Source organism: Myotis brandtii, unplaced genomic scaffold (genome assembly GCF_000412655.1).
Source record: "Myotis brandtii unplaced genomic scaffold, ASM41265v1 scaffold84, whole genome shotgun sequence".
NCBI classification, from domain to species: Eukaryota; Metazoa; Chordata; class Mammalia; order Chiroptera; family Vespertilionidae; genus Myotis; species Myotis brandtii.
The window spans coordinates 4,160,262-4,184,435 of NW_005371410.1; the positions used below are offsets into that span (position 1 = coordinate 4,160,262).

At 35.5% G+C, this 24,174-nt stretch overlaps 1 protein-coding gene across 4 annotated transcripts in view; it reads left to right on the forward strand.

Moving 5' to 3' along the window:
* The window catches only part of WDPCP (WD repeat containing planar cell polarity effector), a 246,207-nt gene that overhangs the window by 56,791 nt on the left and 165,242 nt on the right, over positions 1–24,174 (forward strand). For all 4 annotated transcript variants that reach the window (XR_314622.2, XM_014532062.1, XM_014532063.1 and 1 more), the window contains exons 2-6: positions 4,139–4,223; positions 9,865–9,912; positions 10,726–10,776; positions 12,294–12,364; positions 12,641–12,700. Coding sequence is in view for 3 of the 4 variants with exons in the window: in XM_014532062.1 (XP_014387548.1) it covers positions 4,163–4,223; positions 9,865–9,912; positions 10,726–10,776; positions 12,294–12,364; positions 12,641–12,700 (291 nt within the window). In the remaining variant the exon portion in view is untranslated. The remainder of the gene's footprint in view (positions 1–4,138; positions 4,224–9,864; positions 9,913–10,725; positions 10,777–12,293; positions 12,365–12,640; positions 12,701–24,174) is intronic.

A 24,174-nucleotide genomic window follows, 5' to 3' on the forward strand; every position in this document is an offset into this window, starting at 1 on the left:
AAAATGCAAGATGTTTAAAGCTCTGCATCTTTCGAAAAAACTGCACACTGTGGAGACAGCAAGACATTTTGAGGACTAAAAAGGGTATTGATTTGGTCCCCTCCCACCATGTCCATCTAGTTATTATTACGGATTTTTGCAAATTTGTTTTATTTACTCCATCAGTTCTCTTTAATTTTATATGGTCTTACTAGCAGATATTTGTCTTTTGCCCTCTGATAATGCATGATCCCTGCAAAGCCTTCTCCTTAATTACACATATTTTGTGGAGTCCACAGGGGTTGTCACGTGTTCGTAAACAAGCCCCATCATTATTGGACATTGCCATTTTCTCACTTGCCGTACTTGCTACTCGTTAGGCCTGCGTTATCAGCTGATAATTGTCGCCTGGGTATAGATTACTCCTTGGCCACCATGTCTACTCTAGCTGGGTGTGGATCCCATTTTGTCTGGATACCATCACCTCAATGAGCCCACTAATCTGAAGGGCTACCAGTCCTGCTTACTTTCTGCAGGGCACCACCCCTACAGTCAATTTCCCCCCCTTATACAAATGTTCCCTGTGGGGCCACATAGGGGTTCTTTATAAAGTAGAATGTCTTTCTCACCTTTTTGTCTTTTATTTTTTAATGGTAACTAGAGCAGTGTTGTTTGTACATCAGAACACTTTGAAAACCAGCTTATACATTTTTCTGTCTTCCCACCCTCATTGGAACCAGACATGAATTTTTAGGTGCTAAACTGGAAGACATGTCCAGATTATGGACTCTAAACTGCACCATTCTCAGAATTTCCCATTATATCCAAATGCAAAGGGTTAAGGGCTTTGCACTGGACATGAGAAGCTTCCCATAGACCTTATTTTGCTTATTTCCACCCAAACAACATGATTTCTGAGTAGTTTAGGAATTTAAAACTTAGTAAAGATATGAATAGTGGACTTACTGGTGTTTTAGTTAAAACCATTCCTGCCTCTTAGAAATAGCCAATGTGGATTACAAAGGAAATTTTATTCCACTCTTCAATTCTGTCATCAGGGAAAGTTTTGGCAGATTATTTATTATTGAATTGACTTAAGCTGAAAAATAACATTTCAAGTGCAGTCTTCTGTTGAAGAGTAAGTAAAGGTATTGCCCTTTGGTTTCAGTTTAAAAATTTTATCTATATTTAATTTGCGTGATAAAAATCTCTTTATGTAGCTACTAACAACTAAACTTCAACCTTGTCTTTGCCCAAATTGCCATAAATTCTAATTATAGACATTTAAATAAACATTACATTGAGTAGTAACGTGAGTTTTTATTTTCGTGTATAGTCTAGAAGTTGTGACTTTGATGCTCAATATCAGAGAAAGTATGCACTTGTTTCATCACTTCCTTTCTTCCCTATCCCATTGAAATATTAACCCATTTACATGTCCCAATTCAAATACGTCCTTTTATATAGACACTTCTCCACACTCAGATGTTTTTCCTTCATAAAACCCCTATTATACTTAGTATTCATTCATTGATTCATTCATTCATTTCATCTTGTGAAATAACTATATAAAGTGAGAGACCATATTTAATACTTTTTTTGTTTTTTCCATATGAATGTGTACATGCTAGACATATTGAGCAGCAGCATCAATGGCAACAATAAGATAACTGAATAATGGTACCCTCAATACAGTCCTGAGGTAGGGAGAACCTAGAAATGGAGAAGTTAAGTAATTTATCCAAGTTAGCTAGTAAGCCGAGAAGTTAGAGTAAGAAACCAGGCAATTAGAATCTAGAGTCTACACATTAAGCTTTAAAAAAATGAAAAATAAATATTTACTTAATTAATTATTTAAATAAACATTCCAGACCTTACCCATCCCAATGAAAAGGGTTCAGTTTACATATTCAAACATAGGAAGTATGTAAGTTCAAAAACAAAGTATAATAACTATAATGTAGTCTTGATGAAATGAGCCCCATAAAACTAATGAAAGCATTTCCAAAGAACGCAGCAGCCTTGCTAGAGTCACTTCTAAGGTGACAACTCTGAATTGAAAAACTCGTAATTTGCTTAATATCTCTTTTCCCCTGTTCCCTTCTGAGAAGGAACTGTGTCCTCTTTCGTAGTAATACAGTCCACTAGCTCTGTTTCCGACTACCTGCGTGCAGTGGTAGCTAGCTTTTGGTTAGAGTCAGGCAGATCTGGGGATAGAAAGATCCTTTTTTTCATCTCTAACTTTTTATGGCACTTCCATATTAGGAAAAGAGTGAATTATATCAATCCAGAATTTACTATTATTATAGCCTGTTTCCTTTCTACCCTTTTCAACTTTGTCTATCACTTTTCATCATGCATCTTTAGACTGTCTCCACTACCTGCTGGCTGTGTGACCTATCTGTGCTTCGTTTTCCTCCTTATAGAAGTAACTAGAGGCATTCGTGCACAGGTGGGGTCCCTCAGCCTGGCTGGCGATTGGGGCCATCTTGCCCAGTCCCGATCAGGGCCAATGGGGGCCAGCCGGCTGGGGAGGGACCGCGGGAGGTTGGCCAGCTGGCAGGAGGGCTCCAAGGTGTGTCCAGTCCTCTCGCCCAGTCCTGATTGGCTGGACCCCAGCAGCAAGCTAACCTACTGGTTGGAGCATCTGCCCCCCTGGTGGTCAATGCGCGTCACAGCGACTGGTCAAGTGGTTAACCAAATGGTCGCTTGATCAGTCAGACACTTAGCTTATTATGCTTTTATTATATAGGATATTATATAGGATAATGGCACTTCTTCCAAGAGTAGCTATGAGGATTAAATGAGTTAATACATATCAAATGTATAGAATAATGCTTGTCATGAGGTAGGAACTTAGTATTATCTATTATTATCATCATCATTTAATTGGTGGAATCCTCTAGTTCTTTAAGGTTCTGCTAAAATTTTACAACTTCTCTGTAGCTTTCTTAGAGACCCGCTGTTCCAAGCAGGCTCAGGCCCTTCTTTTATGCTGCTACATTGCTCACTCTGCTGTTTTAATAATTAGCACAGTGTCTTACTAGTTGAACTGCATATTTCTTGATGATTATAAAGGCATTGAAGTCAAATGTAAAGGTGAAGGAAGGCCTAAGAATTTTTTACTGTGTCTTAAGTTATTTTGTATTATCACCCACATGAATATTATGGGAAATATTATTAGTCACTCCTAATGTTAAAGAAGCTGAGATTTTATTTTTTCATCTAAAAGATGTCTTAAAATATTTTTAAGCTTCTTTTGTTATTCAGAAGTTTATTGGAAAGAACAATTCTTTTATGAAATCCATAAAGAAAGTGCTGGTAGTTTACTGTATGTATTTCTAATATGTAGTAAAGAATACATAGAGTGTGGTACTAGATGTATCTCCAAGCAAATATTTGAAAGTTATATAAATTCTTTTTAAATATTTATAAAATGTTGACTTTTTTTCTGATTCAGATTGATCTTCTTCCAATCAGTTAAAATTGATTGGGTTCTACCTGATTTTAAAAAAAGTTAGCAGTAATACCCATCACTAACCCCTGCTAGTAAAACTGGAAGGAAATACAGGATGTGCATTTTTTGTTGTTATTTTTAATGGAGTTGGAGTAGAATAACAAACTAACCTGAATACTAACATGGTTTCACATAGTTTACTTCTAAGTACATGTGTTTCTTATAATAGTAACTATATACCATTTACCTTGCAATTTTTATTTTAATTAGCCCATTTGTATTGAGAGATAGTAAATATTTGCTTTGTACATTAAAAATACACCACAAAGTATGTTTGTACTTAATAACTACCTAACAGATGTTTTCTTTCCTTAAAAAATGTTTTTTAAAATGCTTAAACATGAAATAATTTTAAATATACTCAGACTCTTAAAAACCACACGTCATTGCAAACTCAAATATATATATTCTTCTTACCACAATGTGATGACAATAGTAAATCTAGGAAAATAAGTGTATTTTTTCCTTTTTTTAGAGTTTATTCCTGGATGGCTAACCAAGGGTATATTAAAGTGTTTATTCTAATGAACCATATTTCAAATATCAGTAGTGGCAAATGATCCTGCTATTTCTAGGGATCTTGGTTTTATTGGCAATCGGAGATAATTAATTGGCACATCCTTTTAATTATTTTTTAAACAGGACAGAGATTCCTTCTGCCATCAGATGTCTTTCTGCTTGACTGAACTGCACCTGTGGTCTTTGAAGAATACCTTACACATTGGCGGTAAATGAGCTCGAATTAATTTCAATATTTTTCAAATATAAGTTACAACATTATAAATAAATACTAACAAAGGTTAGAGCCTAGATTCTCCAGCTGGAGTTGCATTATTTTCTTTATTCTTAATGAAAAATTGGCTAATGGAAAATAATTTCTTAACTCTGCTTAACTTATTTTTTCAGCTTGAGTTAGATTTTCTGTTGTGAAAATTAATTTTGTTGGCCTAATATTTTTTTCCTCTTAAAATACATACAAGTTCAATTTTTGCTGGAATTGTTCATAATGACTGATTTATATTCATAAATATTTTCAGGCTAACTAATGGTAAAGGCATTTCTATTTAATATGAAAGTAATATTTCAAACATATAGCTAAGACATACAATTAATCATATTCATATTCTTTGCATTTCAATTTTTGTGGGGGAGTAATAGAATTGTGTTCTAACAATGCTTATTAGTATTATAAAGTATATATCATTAAGGAACATATTTTACAAAATCTTTTTTTTCTTTGATTACCCAAAGCAACTCTTGAATTTTAGAGGACAGTTGTATATATATGGCTTTACCTTATAAAGTATCATTTATTATTATATTTTTTTAAAAAAATCTTTATTGTTGAAAGTATTACATAGGTCCTCCTTTTTCCCCCATTAACTTTTGCCAGCCCGCACCCATACTCCCCACCGCCCCCAGCCCTGGCCCCAGGCCTTCACCAACCCATTGTCTGGGTCCATGGGTTATGCATATGTGCATACAAGTTTATTGGTTGATCTCTTCCCACCCACCCTCCCGTGCCTTCCCTCTGAGGTGCAAGAGTCTGTTCATGCTTCTATGACTCTGGGTCTTAAAATATCATTTCTTTATATCAAACATATAATTACAGATGAATGTCATTTTAATTTCATTTTTTGCCTTGCTTAAAATATTAAGGATAGAACTTCCAGTTAAACAGGTGGATTTAACACACATTTGTTTCCTCCCCAAATTCTTCTAAAATGAGGGAAAATGGATTAAATTAAAATAAAGAAGACATAAACCCACAAAGACTAAGAATAGGAGAGGAGACGATTGCAGTTGATTTTTGGAAGATGGGATGAAGGAATTAGCAAAGCTTAAAAATCTAAACACCGAGTGTCTACAGAGCAGAATTCCAGTGACAGCCAGTCTGTTTTTCAAAACTCTAGAAGATACAGAAATTTGAGGGGCCAGATACTGTAGACGATGGGGATGTGATATGAGGGTGACAACCAAGGGACTTGAAAATCTGCTTGAGAAGTAGTGAGATACCTCCCGTACTGTGGAAATACTTGATGAGGGAGGCTTTAAACTTGGATCCCAGCCCCAGTGAAGAAGCTAGGGAGAGGTGCTGAACTGAAAGCAGGGATGAGATGAAAGCCTGCACACTGATGGATAAGGTCCTCTTAATCCCACCTGGTTTTGAGAATGCCACAGCCGCCAGACATTCCCCAAGAAGGGAGGAGCTCCAGGGGAATCCTCTCTGGAGTGACTGCATGGCCCCAGAGAGAAGACTCTCCACACTGACATTTGATGATGGGATCCTCCGCTGAAGCACCAGGGTTCCTGGCTCATCAGTGAAGCCCCCAGTTGGCAAGCCCTGCTCCTGTACACAGAGCTTCTAATCAGCTTTCTTTGACTCATTCTTAAATATGAACAGCAAGGAACAATATGCAGAAGCTTCAGAAAACACTGGAAAGTTATACTCATATCTTGGGAATTAAAAAAAAAATGTTGCAGAAAAAAATAAAACTCAAGAGAGTAAAAGAAAGCTTATTAGAAAATAGAAAAAACACACCAAAGAATGAAAGTGAGCTTATCTCACTGCTGATGAAAGTATAATTTGGGCCAACCACCTTAGGAAACAATTTGGCATTATCTAGCATAGTTGAAGAAGTACGTCACCTATTGACTAATAATTCGACTCCTAGGTATATACCCAGCAAAAGTCCTGACTCTTGTGCACCAAGAGATTTGTACAAAAATGTTTACAATATTACAGTTTATATTCCAGGGAATTAGAAACAACCCAAATGTCAATCAGCAGGAGAATGGATAAATACATTTATGCAACAGAGAAAGTGAATGAATTTCAGCTGCATGCAATAGTATAGATGAATGTCAGAAATGCGATATTAGGCAAGTAAATTTAAAAATAAGTTGCAGAAGAGTTCCTATAATATGATAGCATTTAGAGCAGTGGTTCTCAACCTTCTGGCCCTTTAAATACAGTTCCTCATGTTGTGACCCAACCATAAAATTATTTTCGTTGCTACTTCATAACTGTAAAGTTGCTACTGTTATGAATCATAATGTAAATATCTGATATGCAGGATGGTCTTAGGCGACCCCTGTGAAAGGGTCGTTCGACCGCCAAGGGGGTCTTGACCCATAGGTTGAGAACCGCTGATTTAGTAGAAGTTTAAAAACAACAGGCAAAATTAAATAGTGTCTTATTTCAGGAGACAAATATATATGTAATACTATAAAGAAAGTAAGGATTATAAACAAAATTTTAGTATAGTTCTGAGAAGAGAGGGAGTGGGATGAAATAGAAAAGGGCACACAGAAGGCTTAAAAGGTATTGTTCTTTCCTGGTTTGTGTATATTTTTATCATATGTATAGTCTTTTGTATTTTATTATTTTTATCATTTTTTTAAATCCTTACCCGAGAATATGTTTTTATTGATTTGAGAGAGAAAGGAAGGGAGAAAAAGAGAGAGAGAGAAACATTGATCAGTTGCTTTGATCAGTTGCCTTCCATATGCACCCCGACTGGGAATTGAACTCACAACCTAGGTATGTGCCTGGGCTAGGAATCGAACCCTTACCTTTTTGGTGTACAGGAGGATACTACAACCAACTGAACCACCAGGCCAGGGTTATATTTTATTTTTTAACATTTTTTATAAGCGTTAATTTACCCAGTAATTTAGCAATTGTAAAACAAATATGTTAAATGGTATTTTCATTATAGCACTTTAGTAATAAAATACATACAGAAAAAAACTCTAAGGAGAGACAACAAATGTTATTAGTGGCTATCTCTGAAGAATGGAAAGATAGCACATTGAACTTTTTAAAATTTTTTCCCCTCCAAGTTTATCCAATGAACATATAATTAAGAAAACATGCCCTGACCGGTTTGGCTCAGTGGATAGGGCTTCGGCCTGCGGACGCAAGGATCCCGAGTTCGATTCCGATCAAGGGCATGTACCTTGGTTGCGGGCATATCCCCAGCAGGGGGTGTGCAGGAGGCAGCTGATCGATGTTTCTCTCTCATCGATGTTTCTAACTCTCTGTCCCTCTCCTTTCCTCTCTGTAAAAAATCAATAAAATATATTTAAAAAAAAGAAAACATAATTATGTTGAAATATACATGTGTTATAAAAATGAAATGAATGCTGTGACAAAAAAAAACAAAGATAATAAATAGGAAAGAGCAGGTTAGCTATTCGACCTAGGAACTCTAAATTCAACTATTACTCCATGAAAAGCAACAAAAAGGAGAGGAGGAAATTATCAAAGAAATATTTCTAGACTAAGAAAGTGAGTTTGTAGATTGAAAGGGCTGATGGACCAGGAGAAAATGAAGGGATTAAGCGGTTGATTTCAAAGAAGCATAAAAGCTAGCTATATGGAAGTAAGGGATCAAGAGAGATGAAAAAAGTAGGCAATTATGATCAGAGAAGAAAATACTTCAATTTAAGATTCCAGCTAGAGCCCTTGCTGGTATGGCTCAGTTGGTTGGGTGTTGTCTCGTGCACCGAAGGTTGCTAGTTCAATTCCTGGTCAGGGCCCATGCCCGGGGTGCAGGCTTGATCCTATAGGGGGTGTGTAGGAGGCAGCCAATAGATGTTTGGCCCTCACATGAATGTTTCTCTCTCTTTCTCTCTTCTCTTCTTCTCTCAAAAAAATCAATAAAAATGTATATATAAAAAAAGATTCCAACCAGAGTACAATTCTGGTGGCTTTATTAATAATAATAAATATGATAACTAATAACATGTTTTGCTTTATGAACATTTTCTGGAGAATGTCAAAATATCAAAGTACATTTCCATTAAGATTTAAAATTTCAGAAATGTATATGTGTTAAGGCATTAATCACTGAAAATTAACATCTGCAAGACAAAAATTTTATCTATAGGTTATTGAATATATATATCACACTTCTTTTTAAAGAATAGTTACAGTCCTGCCGGTGTGGCTCAGTTGGTTAAGCATCATCCCATGCACCAGGAGGTCACTGATTCAATTCCCAGTCAGGGCACATATTTTTTAAAAATCAAGCCATAAGCAATAGGGGAAAAAAGAAAGAAATAGAACATTACTAATACCTTAGGATCCCTACCCATGACCTTTCCCAATAATGCCTTATTAGATATTTTCAGTCTAGTAGAAATGAATTGCATTCTTTAAAACTGTATTTAAAATTAATAGCATAACAAATAAAATACAGCTTCAGTAAGTATACATGATTGGCTATTTTGAAAACTATGTATAAATATATAGCTGTAATATTTTTTTTGAAGTTCCATCATTCAATTTGAGAAAGATTGGAGCAGTCAGTCACTAGGGGGCAGCCTGTACTGCTTTCCTTCCACTTCTTTGGAAATAGTTATGTCCTTGTGTTAGTAGCTAGAATTATTTTGCATGGGAGGAAACAAATGTTACTTGAAAGAAAAATATTTCACTATTCATAGATAGTAAGGAAATGGACACAGTTGTTTTGTTCTTCTGTAATTAAATTGTAAGAACAGAATTCCTTGATTAAATCACTCTCAGCATTTAGGAAAACCGAGCTTTGCTTTTGTAGCCTCCGCAGAACATCCGACTTTGAATGGGTTTGGAAGGTTTTTCTTTAAGTCTAGACAGCTTCAGATAATTTATCCACACCTTACTCTAATCCTCTCTTTCTTTTCTACAGCTTCACCACTAAACACCCTCCCAGACTTGAGTTAAATAAGAGAAAAGAAAGCACAGCTCAGAATCCAAGAGTCAGGGCATTTTCTTCCATCCACTGATTTCCTTTGGCATTGCTTAGTCTTAGTGGCAGTTCCCTTGGGGTAGCACCCTGTGGAAAATGTCAGAGGGAGTGTGACAGAGAAGAGGTGGTCTTCCTTCATTGCAGTTCCTTACTCCTCTTTTCCTCATGCCATTTTAGTTTTGTGTAAATCTTTTCTAATTACATTGGTAAACTTTCCAGTATCCCTGTAATACCTGAACCCATGTCTAGATACTTTTAAACTACTTTATTTCTAGTAAGGTAAAGAGACCGCTTTTGTCCTCCTCCCTGCCTATACTCACTCCCACCCTGCCATATAGTCTGATTGGCTTCTTTTTAAAAAATATATATTTTATTGATTTTTTTACAGAGAAGAAGGGAGAGGGATAGAGAGTTAGAAACATCGATGAGAGAGATCGATCAGCTGCCTCCTGCACGCCCCCCACTGGGGATGTGCCCGCAACCAAGGTACATGCCCTTGACCGGAATCGAACCTGGGACCCTTGAGTCCACAGGCTGACGCTCTATCCACTGAGCCAAACCGGTTTGGCTGATTGGCTTCTTATTCTCCAGAATTTTTTAACATAATCTAATGTTATTTCTTCCTTTCTGTAGATAGAGATATTGGGATATACCAGTATTATGACAAGAAAGATCAACCAGGTAAAGTATCTGCTCTACTCAACTAATTCTTATAAACAAAATATCCTAAACTATGGAATACCATTAATAGATTATGGAATTAAGAAAAGTCACTTCAGTTCTTTAGAAAAATGCCAAGGTTGATATCTGTTCTATATAAAATAAAGCAATATTGAGAAAATGCTATAGAAGAACATGAAAATTTTCATTTTACTGCTGATCAGACTGATAACTGGACAGCCTAGTCTCGTTTATTTATCAGTGTCCCAGTAGAGGGCATTGTTAATGCATGGCTCCACTGTGCTGGCCTGCCGGATCCTCACCTGGTATCTGAAATAGGCATTTCTGTGTGAATGATCAATTTTCTTTATCTGATTAATCCTGTTAATCCCAGAAGTTTTTGTTGGGCCAAAAGGTCTTTCTAGCTAGAGTTACTTCCTGTTTTGGTCTCTGTTGAAGTGGGTTTGTGTGGGCTTCTTCTGTGCTTAGCTTGGCGTTAATAGGCTGACTTCATGGTTCTGATGACAGACTGAAACAGCTTCTGTTCTGGTCTCGGTTGCAGTTCCCTTCCATATCTGATGAGATTGCAGGCTCAGGATATTGGCCCACCTGTTGTGGTACATAAGCCTTTTCACTGCAAATTTAGGAAATACCTCTATGAAATGAAAGCATCTATATTATGGCATTTTTTCAACTGCCTTTTAAAAAGTTGAGCATAATTTATTAATCTCAACAAGGTGTGTGATAATACATTATATATGTGCATATAAAAATACAAAGTGTTAAAAAATAATTTCTACTTTTTTTTTCTTCTTTCCAACTCTTCCACCACAGTATCAGCGACAGAGCATGGTAACTTAGAAGCAAAGCAGAAACTGGCAGAATGTAAGCTTTCTTTATATATTTTATGGAATAATTATAAAACTGGAATTTTAATATCCCTGAAGATTCAGTTTAACAAATATTTTAAGCTTTCTGTACAAATAGGAAATGATATATTCCTTCTAAATTTCTTATAATTATAAATTCTCATTCTTTAGCCATATAAACAAATGAGTAAGAATTGTATTTGTTAGGAATTTCTAATTTAGACCATTGAAATCTCTATCCAGTTTTTATATGTTTATATAAGCATAAACTTTCTTAATGAATATTTATATTAGTTAATATACTTAAATGTATTGTGCTTAAATTCTGATAACATTTTATTATTTGTCCTATGCCTAAATCATTGTTTTACCTCTTTTAAGAAAATAAGATTTGTAATGACCAATATTAACATTTTATTCTCTCTAGCTTTCCGTTCTAAAATATTTAAATGTGTTAATGTAATATCTCTACAATATAGTATGGTTTTAATGGCTTAAATATAATTTACATTTTGTTTGGAATATAGATGGCTCTGAAAATCCTACTTGTTCTATTGTTTTAAATGGTCAATGACATTTAATTTTTAAAAATACTCTATTAGGAGCTGTAACAGGTTTTAAAATTTGCACAGATGCTCTTTACATCATAAATTATGTTTTAAAAATAAACTTGCTGAAATAAGACATATAGCAATTCTACTGTAAAATTTTAATATCTATATACTACATATTATATGTATATTCACATACATACACACATATATAGAACTCTTATTTAAAATTATTATGTAGGAGAATTCAAAGATTAATTTATTCCTATGATGAAATAGATATTATCAATTTAACATTTTGTTAATTTTTTTTAAAAAAACTTATTTTTAGTTTGACTTAGGCTAACTCTACTAAATAATTTTATCTTTTAATTAAATGTATTTAAAACACAGCAAAGCTTTGTGGTGATATTGAATTGTGGTGTAGATTTTAAAGAGGATTGTTTTACATAAAAAAGAGCACTATTAGTGCCTAATTTGTTAAAACTTAGATTTGTCTCCATTTTTTCCTTAATCTTAGTATGTGATGCTTAATTTAAAATTCATTTTTCTGTATATATTTTGTTTTTGTATTTTACTTCTTTTCTCACTGTATTCATTTTCTCATTAGGAATTTTCAGGTTTGAGAATTTGGATTTTTTTTGGATTGAACATTTAATGTTATAAAAGAAAATGTTATTTTTTGTTAAAGAGGGGGTCATTTACCTTTAATTACTAGGTTCACAGGCCTGGGAAACTTTCCCAGGCATTCTCTGAGCCTTGTTGGTTGTCATCATAAAATTATGATCAGGAAGATTGTTTTGTGGTAAAAGTTCTGTTCTTATGACAAAGCCTTTCAAAAGGCTGTCATTCGATGATGGAAATGAAGCCCACTTCCTCTCAATTAAGGAGGTGTTTTATTTTAACCTTCCTTAGGCACACTGCTTAGTAGCGTTTCCTTAAGTCATGTTTAACTAACTGTAGTACGTGTTTTATTTGCCAGCACGAGGTTATCCGTGGACTCTCAAAAACAGACGTCCAGAAAAACTTCGGGACTCACTCAAGGAGTTGGAGGTATCTTTCCAAAAGTTTCAAAAATGGCAACAAACAAATCTGTTTTAAAACATCTTTCAACAGCTTTAATTTTCATAAAGGATCGGCTCTCCTGGCGATGAGAGCTTTGCTTTTGTCCGGTGAGGAGTTTCAAAACAGTTGCATCTTTGTGTGGCATGCTGATCTTTTTTTTTCTTCTTTCTTTCTTTCTTTTTTTCGGTTTGCAAATCAGAGGCACTTTAACTGATAATGAAAATGTGAATAGCCAACTGCACTCTCTTCTTCTGTTTCCTTCAGGAGCTGATGCAAAACAGTCAGTGTGTGCTGAGCAAATGGAAGAACAAATATGTCTGTCAGGTAAAATGGTTTGACGTGCGTTTGCAGTGTTTAACCGATGGAGCTGAAAACTATGCAGCAATTGGTATTCTTGTGTTATGATAGGTAATGGACAAAAACTTTTTAGGAGTGGATATTTCATAGTTTGAATTCTAGTCATTCTAGAACTAACATGAGACAGATTGACACAGGCCACCAGGCTACCTCATTAATCAGTGTAGTTGTACTGACACACTGTGGGCACTACTAAAAATCTTTTCAGTGGTATTTATTGTTTGGAATTGTCTGACTGTTGTATTAAATATTTACCGGTATAAATTTAATCATAATTTTGAATGAGGATAGAACTATAGGACAAAAGGTGTTTTGGCATACCACTCTGTAAATATTTGTGAATGCCATGCTTATGGAAATCAATAGACTAGAGTTGACCTAACATAATAAGACATTTGCTCTTTTTTATTTTTATTTTTTGAAGCTTCTAAGCTGTCCTGTTTAATATGGTAGCCACGAGTCACCTCTGGCTATTTAAATATAAATTTAAATTAAATTAAAAATTCAGATCCTCAGTTGAACTACCCACATTTTAAGTGTTCAGTAGACAATGTCTATACAGTACATTTTCACCAAAGAAATTTTTATTGGACAGCACTATTAAGACCTAGATAAGGAGTTACATGTTGAATAAGCCTAGATTCAGGACTTCATCATAATAATTAGTGTTCATTGATCATAAAATAATGGACAAATGCCTCAGCCTTGCTGATTGGCTTAAAAATACTATTTGCTTAGGAAAATTTTACTTGCTTATGATAAAAAAAAATCATTAGTCATATTCTACTCATACATATAATTGAAGGTACATCAGTTCTAATAATTATAACTTTTATGGAATTGAATATCCTGTATCAATTTAAATTCTTATTTGTTTACAATTTGACTTACTTTAAGTCTACTGTTATCTGAAGTTCATGGCTCTATCTATAAATCTACAACATTGAATTTGTAGTAATTAGGAACATAATCTTAATCTACTACTCAAATATAGACTATCATTTTAGTGGACTCTAATTTTTCCTCATTTTTTTGTTTAAACTCGTCAACTTTACTCATGAAGGTAACTATTTAGTTACCTCCTCAACTGACATAAATTATTACTTTCCAGAGACTGTTTAATAAGGCTGAAATAATATTTTTAGAACCATAATACTTCTTAATTTCAATTTAGGATACTATTCAAAATAATGGGATTATTTAAAAATTCATAATTTGTTTTCATAAAAGTTTTAATCAGACTTTAAAACTTGAATATAAAGTATGCTCCAGAAAGTTTTAAAGTTAGTACAACTCAAATTGTACTTCTCAATGCCATTACTCACCTTAAAAGCAAGCATAAAATTACTTGACTGGAGGGCATGCCTACCACCTATAGTATGAGGTGTGTCTCATGGCCTCCACCCTTACCGTTGCACAGGGTAAGTTGGAACATGTCAGGTATCTTAAAATATGCAGTGGAGCATCCCAATAGGCAATCCTTTTAAAATAGGTTTTATTGCATTTTAATTTAATAAGCAAGTTTGTGTGTATGTCTGTGTGGGGGAGCATGGAGAGGAATGTCCTTCACTAGTGAATTAATTCAACTCAGAAAAGGAATGTGCATGATAAATATATACAAAATTGCTTTTGTAATTTACAGCCACTTGAAGTACTGTTTTCTTATGCTGTTATATCAGTGAGTCTACTTTTAAAAAAATCCTCATGGGAGTATGTTTATTGATTTTAGAGAGAGAGGCGGGGAGAGGGAAACATAGATGTGAGAAACAGTGATCTGCAATTGGTTGCCTCCCGTATTTGCCCCCACCAGGGATTAACCCACAACCTAGGTATGTGCCCTGACCAGGAATCGAACTCCCAACCTTTTGGTGTATGGGAAGACAATCTAACCAACTGAGCCATTGGACCAAGGCGGAACTTACCTTTTTTATATTTTGTGCTTTATTTTTATGATTGATAAGATATTCCTAAAATAGATCTTTTATAACCAGCATACTCTTGAGTGATATATTTTAACAAGATAACTTTACCTCCACCCTGCCCACAACTCTGTGTTAGTCCCCACATCTTTAGGGCCTTTGAGAGACCTCTTAACATAATCCATCCACTTCCTTAGTTTCTAGACAGGACTGTTAGCTAGATCTTCTAAAAATATGTCTATATGTCTTTTCCTAAAGATCTCTCATATCACAGTAAATTAAAAATTTGGTGAGCAAGCTAAATGTTTAAAAGGATTCCCTAAGCCTTTCTTAGTTGCAAAATAAATAAATCATTACCATAAGCTCTCTTAGGATCCCTCTTTTGTGCATCAGGTAAATATTTTTTCATCCTTGCCCTCCATGGCAAATTTAGGATTTATGGAATTTATCTTGTTGTCTTCTTCTCAAGGAATCCTTATTTCTACAAAAAGTCAAATTGTTTAGAAATCAGCAAGGCAACTGCAACAACTTAAAGGATTTCAGAAGATGCAGTCAGTGCTTGGATTTTCCCTCTGTTGAACAATGAGATTTTATAGGTTGTCATCATTACCAGAACTTAGTTCATGTTGTTGATCCAGTTACACATAAATTGTATCATTTTAAAAATAATTCTTTCCACTTACAAATTCATAAGTTTATAAATCAATATGTTTTGAATGAAAATTGCCTTTTGAAGTTGGTTTTCCAGACTATTCCTATTCCTAGTTTAAAATGCAATAAAAGTGTGAGGTGTAATTCAGTTTAATTTTACTAGCTATCAAATACATTTCTCATTGTTTTTCAGTCTCCCAGAATGATTTCATTATGAGAAAATGTTGAATAATTTCCTGCTCCGAATTTCTAAAATCATTTAACAAACTATTCTTAGGTAATAAAAGTTTCAGCATTAAGACACTGTTAAATTTATACCACGATGGAGAAGAGTATAAGAATTGAGACCAGAGGAAATGAGACACTAGTTATATAAGGCCTTGTAGGCTTCTGAAAGGACTTTCCTTAACTCCAAGTGTGATGGGAAACCCTTGAAGATTTTTGAGTGGAGGAGGAACTTGATCTGATTTACTTTTTTTTTTCTGATTTTTTAATTGGATCGATCAGATTGAAGGGAACAAAGATCAAATTGGAGATAAGTTAAAAGGCTGTTTCCGTAGTTCAGGTGAGTCATAATGGTGGTTTTGACTTACGGGAGTGGTTAAGTGGTGAGAAGTGGCCAAGTTCTGAGTATAATTTAAGTTTTGAGCCATCAGAATTTGTTGATGGATCAAATGTGGGGTATAGAAGAAATTTCTGAGCAATAGAGTTACCATTCACTGTAAAGGGAAGATGGAGAACAAGTTTGAGGAAACATCAGGAGCTCAGTTTTGGACATCAATGTTTGAAATGCCCATTAGATATTCAGGTGGAGAAATCAAATAGACAGTTGGTTATAGGAATCTGTAGTTCAGAGAAAGGTCTGAGCTAGAGAGAGAACTTTTTGAGGAAACCCCACAGATGATATTAAAGCCAAGAGGTTGCTGAAGATCACCTAGGGAGGGGCTGAAGGGCTGATCCCTGGGGTCCTCCAGCATTTGGGGATTGGAGAGATGGAGAAAGGAGATGAGAAGGACTAGCGTAAGAGGTAGACCACACTGAAGGCAGTATGGTGTCCATGAAATTAAGTTCCAAGAAGAATATCAGGTATAACTGGCATGTAAGATACCAGTAACAAGATGTCTGAGATTGACCAGTGGATGGAGCAAGCATGTCAAACTCGCAGCCAGTGGGCCACATGCCCTGCCAGCCGCGAGTTTGACATGCTTGGGATAGAGTAACATATAGGTCATCAGTGACCTGGATATGAGCAGTTTCGGTAGATGGTGTGGGCAGAAGCCTGATTGGAATGCATTTAAGAGCTAATGGGAGGAAAGAAATTAGGTTTACAGCATAAGAAAGGGTTATGTTATAAAGGAAATAAAGAAACAGGGCAGGAGAGGTGGGGTCAAAAGATGTTTATTTTCTTATTTAGCTGGGAGAAATAACATCTATTTCTGTTGGTTTGATAATGGGAGTGATCCAGTGGGGGAAAATTCGATGCAGGAAAGGGGATAATTGCTGGAGTAATGTTGATGAAAAGCTACTTAATAAAGGAGAAGGGAATGGACAGTAGGTGCCTGGAACCTGATGATAGATAGCATGGAGATGTCTTATCAGCCATGGACTGCCTAACTCCAGATTTCTTGTCCTCTTAGGAAAAACAAGCTCCCCTTCAGTTAAGTAATAATTTTTTTAGGTTTATGTTATATGCACCTGAATGCAGTTCTAAGTGACCCAACATATTTAGAAATGTGGCAGTAGAATCAGAAGAAATTACTAAGAGTTGAAAATGGTACATTTGAGAGTGGTATGAGAGGTTGTGGTGAAATAAGACAGTACACGGCTGTTTTAATTTCAAGTATTCTTTGACATTTTAGCAATTTATATATGTATTTCTTTAGTTGAAATATTTTAAAACATGCCCAGAGTGCTTCTGAGAAACAGATGTCAAGATGGTACTAGGAATGGAAGGGACCTGGGGGGAGATGTGAAAGATAAAGGGGAAGGGAACAGGAGTGGGTGGGGAGAGCTATAATGCTGGTCTGACCCTGTGAAGGGAGAAGGAAGAAAGGCTTGGCTATAAAGAGCCTCAAACTGCAGTATGGTGCCGAGAAAGTTTCAGCCAGGCCAAATGGGAGTACCTGAGCCAAATTTGCTCATTAGAGGAGTTTCCTATTGGACTAATACCCACCGTATTCAGTCATTGGCTAGTAGCCCTTGGGGAAAGTGTGGGCTTTGTCAGTCAGCTATGTTCCCAGCTTCCATTCTTCCTGAAGGAACTCTGGTATATGTCCATGCTCATCACACCCACAAAAATTTACACTAAAAGTAAGAATGTATGTCTGTGTGTTTGTACACACATAGCACTATACCTAGTAATCTTCATGTTCAGCTAGGAGGTTTAATATCATGTCCTGATAATTTTTCTTTTTTAGGCAAAAAATTCATGCCTTTCAAGTAAAAATAGAGTTCACATTGTATCGTGACTCCCTCAATCCAAAGTTTGATGATCTATGATAATCTATTCATGCATTGATTGAGTACTCTTAAAAATACAGAAATGAACCCAGTTTTGGAACATGGTTATGACATAAAGAAAACTTTAATCTTCTTTATAATTATGTGTCTTTGTGTCATCAATCAAAATTTCCTTCCTGTTCTTTTCATAAATGGTTCTTTCTTCTCTTTTATAAATTGTTTTTATTTTAAAATATTTCTTTAAAGAAACTCATAATTTCCTGCCTTTGCCCTTGGCATTTGTGCCTGCGAATGTTTTGGAAACTTCAAGGTATTTTGCCCCAAAGGAAACCAGTATAGAACTATGACTTTTCCTCATATATTCAGTTATAGTTAATACATAGAAAGCTAAATGAGTTCAAATCTGAATAATCTAGTTCCTTTATTTTGATATATATTTTACTAAGTAGAACAAACACTTATCTGTTTTTTAAAGGGAAAGTAAAATGACTTTAATAGCTAGCTAATGAGAAGACTTTTTAAAAAAATTATATTAGAGGGAGAAAGAGAAACATCAATCAGTTGTCTCCCACATGTGCCCCGACTGGGGATTGAACCTGAAACCTGGGTGTGCACCCTGACTGGACAGATCGCAACCTTTTGGTATACAGGACAATGCTCCAACCAACTGAGCCATACTGGCCAGGGCTAATGAGAAAAGTTTTAATGTATTATATTTAAATACCTATACAAAAATTTTACACAAAAACTTAAAACATGACTTATTTCAAATTTAGAACTTTCTATTAGAGGCACAATTTGGAATGAGCCAGTTAGAAATATATAAACTAAAATAATCTAAGATTGGGTGTGAGAACTCATCAACTTTACATTACTGATATTTGAGAATATTATGTTATACATATACATATATGCCAACGTAGCTGATAAAGAAAACACAGCAAGTGCTTTTGCCAAATTGTAATTTATACCCTAAAGTTAAAAAAAATAACTACTATTAGGTTAGCAGATATGCTACTTAAGTAACTATGAAATGAAAAGCAGTTATAACTGTGCTTCTCATAAAATAGTGTTGTATATAAAATATTCACAGTGGCTCCTCGCAGTGAAGTACCTATCATTTGGTAGTCTCCTTGGGCTAAGTAGAATCCTAGGTTGAATTGTGAGATCCCAGTTACACTGTGTGCCAAGCATATAAATCTCCACTATATCTGTGTCTATCGTCCTGCCATGGTAGAGCAACAGTCCCTACTCCTATCTAAGGTCAAGGATTCCATCTAGACCCACAGTTCTCAAACTGTGCACTGAGGTACCCTGAGGATTGCAATGAATTCACTGGAGTCTTGCAGGATAGTTAAAAATTTTGGAAAACACAAGAATTCTGTTGGGCACTATACAGATAAGTGGCTCCAAGTTAGTGCAGAGTTTCACATTAGATGACACTGCATTCCTTCCAAAGGTGTCATATCTTTATGAAGCTGGATTTTTAGGGCTTGTGTAATAGAAAGCAAGTACCACTCAACAATTAACTTAGAACAGGAACAAGGGTAAGGTTGTCCAGTCTGATTCCAAAGTTGGAGAAGTTGTATAGTGCCCAACTTCATTAATGCATGCAACTTATTAATGTGTAGTTGTGGTTATTTTGGAATTAAATCAATTTTTTTTTTCAGTTTCTGTTGTTATGCTCTCAAATGGCTACTAAGTTGTTGGGACATAATGATTAAGTTGTTTGAGTTTGTTTATTAAATGGCATGGCAGGTATTTCTTTTGGCCAAAAGGCACCATAAAATTCCTGAGACGCAAAGGGTGCTGTGGACTGAGAAAGTGTGGGAACCTCTGGTCTAAACTTTGGACCCCATTGCCTCTGGCCTTCTCAGGACCCCACATGATGGTCACTTCTCTTGTGGAAAGCACAAATTATTTCTTCTTGGTATCACTTTTGGCTTTATTAACTGTGTGACTTTGGGGAAGTTACTTCACCTATTCATGCCAGAGTGATTAACTATAAAATGAAGATAAAATATCTAACTCATGGGTTTATTAAGTTAATAATTCCATGGGGAACGGGCCTAAGCCGGCATTCAGACATCCACTGAGGGCACAGGCTGGACTGAGGGCACAGGCCTGCCTGAGGGACCCCTCCAAGTGCATGAATTTCCATGCACCGGGCCTCTAGTATACTCATAAGTGGGGTTGCCGAATTAGATGATAGCTCTATTTTTAATTTTTTGCAGACTTCCATACTGTTTTGCATAGAGGTCACATCATTTTATTGTTCCATCAACAGTGCACAAGGGTTCCACTTTTTTCCCATCCTAACACTTGTTTTTGTTGTGTGTGTGTTTTTTATATAGTAGCTATACTAATGGGTGTAAGGTGATATCTTGTTTTAATTTGCATTTCTCTATTGATTAGTGATGTTGAGCATTTTTTTTCATATGCTTGTTGGCCATTGAAATGTCTATTAAAGTTCATTGCATATATTTTAATTGGGGTATTTTATTTTTTGTTGTTAAGTAATAAGACCTTTAAAAATATATTCTGGCTATTAACCCTTTGTCAGATATGTGATTTGTAAATATTTTCTTCCACTCTGTAGGTTGACTTTTCACTTTGTTGATTTTGTCCTTTGATACACAAAAGTTTTAAAGTTTGATGGAATCCCATTTGTCTACTTTTGCTTTTGTGGTCTATGCTTTTGGTGTCATATCCAAGAAATGGTTAAATCCAATGTCATGAAACTTTTCCCGATAGTTTCTTCAAGGAGTTTTGTAGTTTGGGGTCTAAATAAAGGTCTTTAATCCATTTTGAATTAATATTTGTGTATAGCATGAGATAAAAGCCAATCTTTTTTTTTTTTCATGTGGGTATTCAGTTTTTCCAGCACCACTTGTTGAAGAGACTCTCCTTTTCCCATTGAGTGGTCTTGATACTCTTGTGGAAGATCATTCGACCATATGTGTGAGGGTTTACTTATGGGCTCTCTCTATTCTAATCCACTGGTCTGTAGGTATGTCTTTATGCCAGTATCAACTGTTTTGATTAATGTTGCTTTATAATATGTTTTGATACCAGGAAGTGTGAGTCCTAACTTGCTTCTTTTTCAAATTTGTTTTGACTATTTGGGTCCCTTGAGATTCCCATTCAACTTTTAAATAAGCTCAAATCTTTTCTATTTAAACAAATCACAACTCTTATTTATCTCAGGTACCACCATGTCTTATTCCTTTCCTTCATAATCAGATTTCTTAAAAGATTTATCACTATTTGGATTCTCCATTTCCTTATTGCTTACTCAGCATTCAATCAATGTCACTTGTGCTTTTCTCCTGAATATTACAGAAGAAAAACTTTCTACTCAGTTTGCAAAAAAAACAACAAAACAAAACCACCCAAAAAATACCCACAAAACAAAAACACACACCATTCCATATTTCTAAACCCAATAGAATTTTTAAAAACAGGATCATCTTAAATACACAGGAGAATTTAACACTACTGACCACTCCATTGTTCTTGAAGTACTTTTTCTGTTAGTTCCCATGACACTGCTCTTCCAATATTTTTCTACCTCTCTGGCATTCTTCTCTGTCTCCTTTTCAGGCCCATGTTTCTTTCCTCTGTCCTTGAATGTTAGAATTTCTCAAGGCCCGATTCTAAGCCCTCTTCTCTTCACTCTGAACTACTAAGTTACCAAATTTATATCCAGAGGTTTAGTGGCTTCTCTCTAGAGCACAGACCTCTAGCCCAATACTCCAAATCCATAAATCCAGCTGCCTACTGGATTCTCCCCTTGAGCACCTTAAAAATATTTCAAACACACATTATCTTTAAAGTGGAATTCAGAGTCCCCTACCTGTTTCTCTTCCACCATTCTAATCTCAGTGAATAGCCTTACCTTTCATCCACTTCTGGAAACCAGAAACCAGGAAGTCATCTGTTTATTCTTGAAATCATTCTGTTCTTCACCCAACATGCCACGTGCCCCCACGCACTTCCAACTAATCTCTGATTCTTGTTCATTTTATCTTCTAAATCCTTCTCACATCTGCCAGAGGCTCCCCCTCTCTTGGCTCATCACTTTAGTCAGAGCCACCTCACCTCTCTCTTCTAGACTACTTCAACACTTCTTACTCTTCTATGCTTCCATTTTTGCTCCTTATCAGTCTGTCCTTCACACTGTAGCTACAGTGGTTATTTTAAAAAACAAATCTGCTCAAAACCCTTATACAGCTCTGGAGAATGTATAAGAAACTGTGATTAACTAGGACAGGGTAGGGAAGCATAGGTGGGAGGGGTACAGAAATAGGAATAAGACTTTTAATTGTTTATCTCTATAATTTATTGTCTTCTTTTGGAACTTTATGAGTGTATTATCTTTTCCAAAAGTCAAATCATTAAATTGAATTTTTAAAATGATAGCATCACGCTATTCTTAAGATAAAGGCCAAGCTGAACTGGTCCCAATATCTTTACCTTTTTAACTTCATCTCTTAGTATACCCTCTTTCAATCTCAGTGCCCCAGCTGTACTAGGCTTCTGTCGCTCGACATACTTTCTCTTGCTTCAGGGCCTTTGTACAAATTATTCCTGGCTCTGCCTAAAATGCCCTTTAGTCTCCTTTCACTGAGGTAACGCAGTCTTATCCTTAGATCTTAGTCCACCAATTACCACTTCTTAAGGGAAGCTTTCCCTGACAAACTCGATCTCCTATTATTTGCTATTACAACACCGTGTACTTTTTGGCACTCACTGCAGTTCCAGTTTAATATTTGTGTGACTTTTTAATTACTATATACCTCATCAATTTGACTGAAAGTTCCAGGAGGGCAGGGGCTGTACCTGGTTCTGTTAAAGACAAAATGATAAACTATTGGGGGGAAGTTGTAACGCTCACTGCTCAATATTTTGTGGTAGATTTTTGTTTTTAAAGATTTTTGTGGTTTTATGTGCCTAACTCAACAAAAAGCAGTAGTAACAATTTAATAATACTTATTCTAAGAAATCCCTGCTATTCTTAAGCCCCTCATAATACTCTGTGTTGATGAAGTAGGAAGGTATCCCATAGCATATTAAGGGTGTGTGTGTGTGTGTGTGTGTGTGTGTGTGTGTGTGTGTGTGTGTTTAAATTAACTAAGGAAATAGTCTTCCAGAGGAGGCTCTTATATACAGTGTCCAAGCCTGCTTTTTTGGAACATCATCAAAGATTAGCGCCTCATGGACTATGCTTTGGAAATGCTACATTAGTATACAGGGAAGAAGAAGTGGAAGGTGTCAAGGGCAGCTTTTGAATATGGTTCTGTAAAAGAGAATGGAAAAGGAAGTAAGTTAAAAATGGTAGAGCTGAGAAAAATCGAAGAGAATCAGAATTTACTGGTGAATTTTAAGTCTTTGGGTAAAGGTGAGCATTTAAAAATAGTCATCTCAAACCAAAGGAACTGAAAAAAGATTTAGTGGTGATCTTTATTCCCACATTTAATGTTTTAAAATGTAAAATAATTAAGATTATTCCTGATCACTGTAAGATGGCATACATACAGATATGGTAAAAAGTAAAAGTACCCCTCTACCCCAAGTTTATTCCTCTCTCTGTGGTAACCACAGTCAACAGTTTTATGTCCTTCATGCATTTACAAGCACTCATAATTGTATATGTATGTATATACATGTGTTTTTTAAATAAATGGAATTTCTATATATTCTGTAAGTGCTACACATTACAGTGTACAACACACTGTCAGTAATCTACACCTACCTTATTTTCAGTAGGTACATGGTAATCCGTAGTTGGATGTATCATACCTTACAATTGTTAGGAATATGGGTGAACAATCTAATGAGGCAATATGATAAGAAAAAGGTATCTTAAATTTATTTTTAGTAAGTGAGATTGCAGTGGAGAGGGACTCAGTTCAGTTTTCTACCTGTTGCTTTGGATAAGGAGCCTCTATTATAGTTCATTTTCAGTATGATTCAAATTCTGACTTCTTAGAAACACCTTATGTGGCATAAAAGCATCTGTTTAAAACCATATCTCTTTAAAAAACATAAAATAGTATATTTATGGACATGTTTTAAGAACTGTTTCTTTATTTTTAAAAAGTTTTATAGAAAAAACACACCAAATAATACATAAAAAATAAAATATCATCCATAATTCCAATTTTAAAAAAGTCTATCAGGGTCCTAGCTGGTTTGGTTCAGTGGATAGACCATTGGCCTGCAGACTGAAGAGTCCCAGGTTCGATTTTGGTCAAGGACACATGCCCGGGTTGCGGACTTGATCCCCAGTAGAGGGTGTGCAGGAGGCAACTGATGGATGATTCTCATCATTGAGGTTTTTCCCTCCCTTTCCCTTCCTCTCTGAAATCAATTAATATGTGTGTGTGTGTGTGTGTGTGTGTATATATA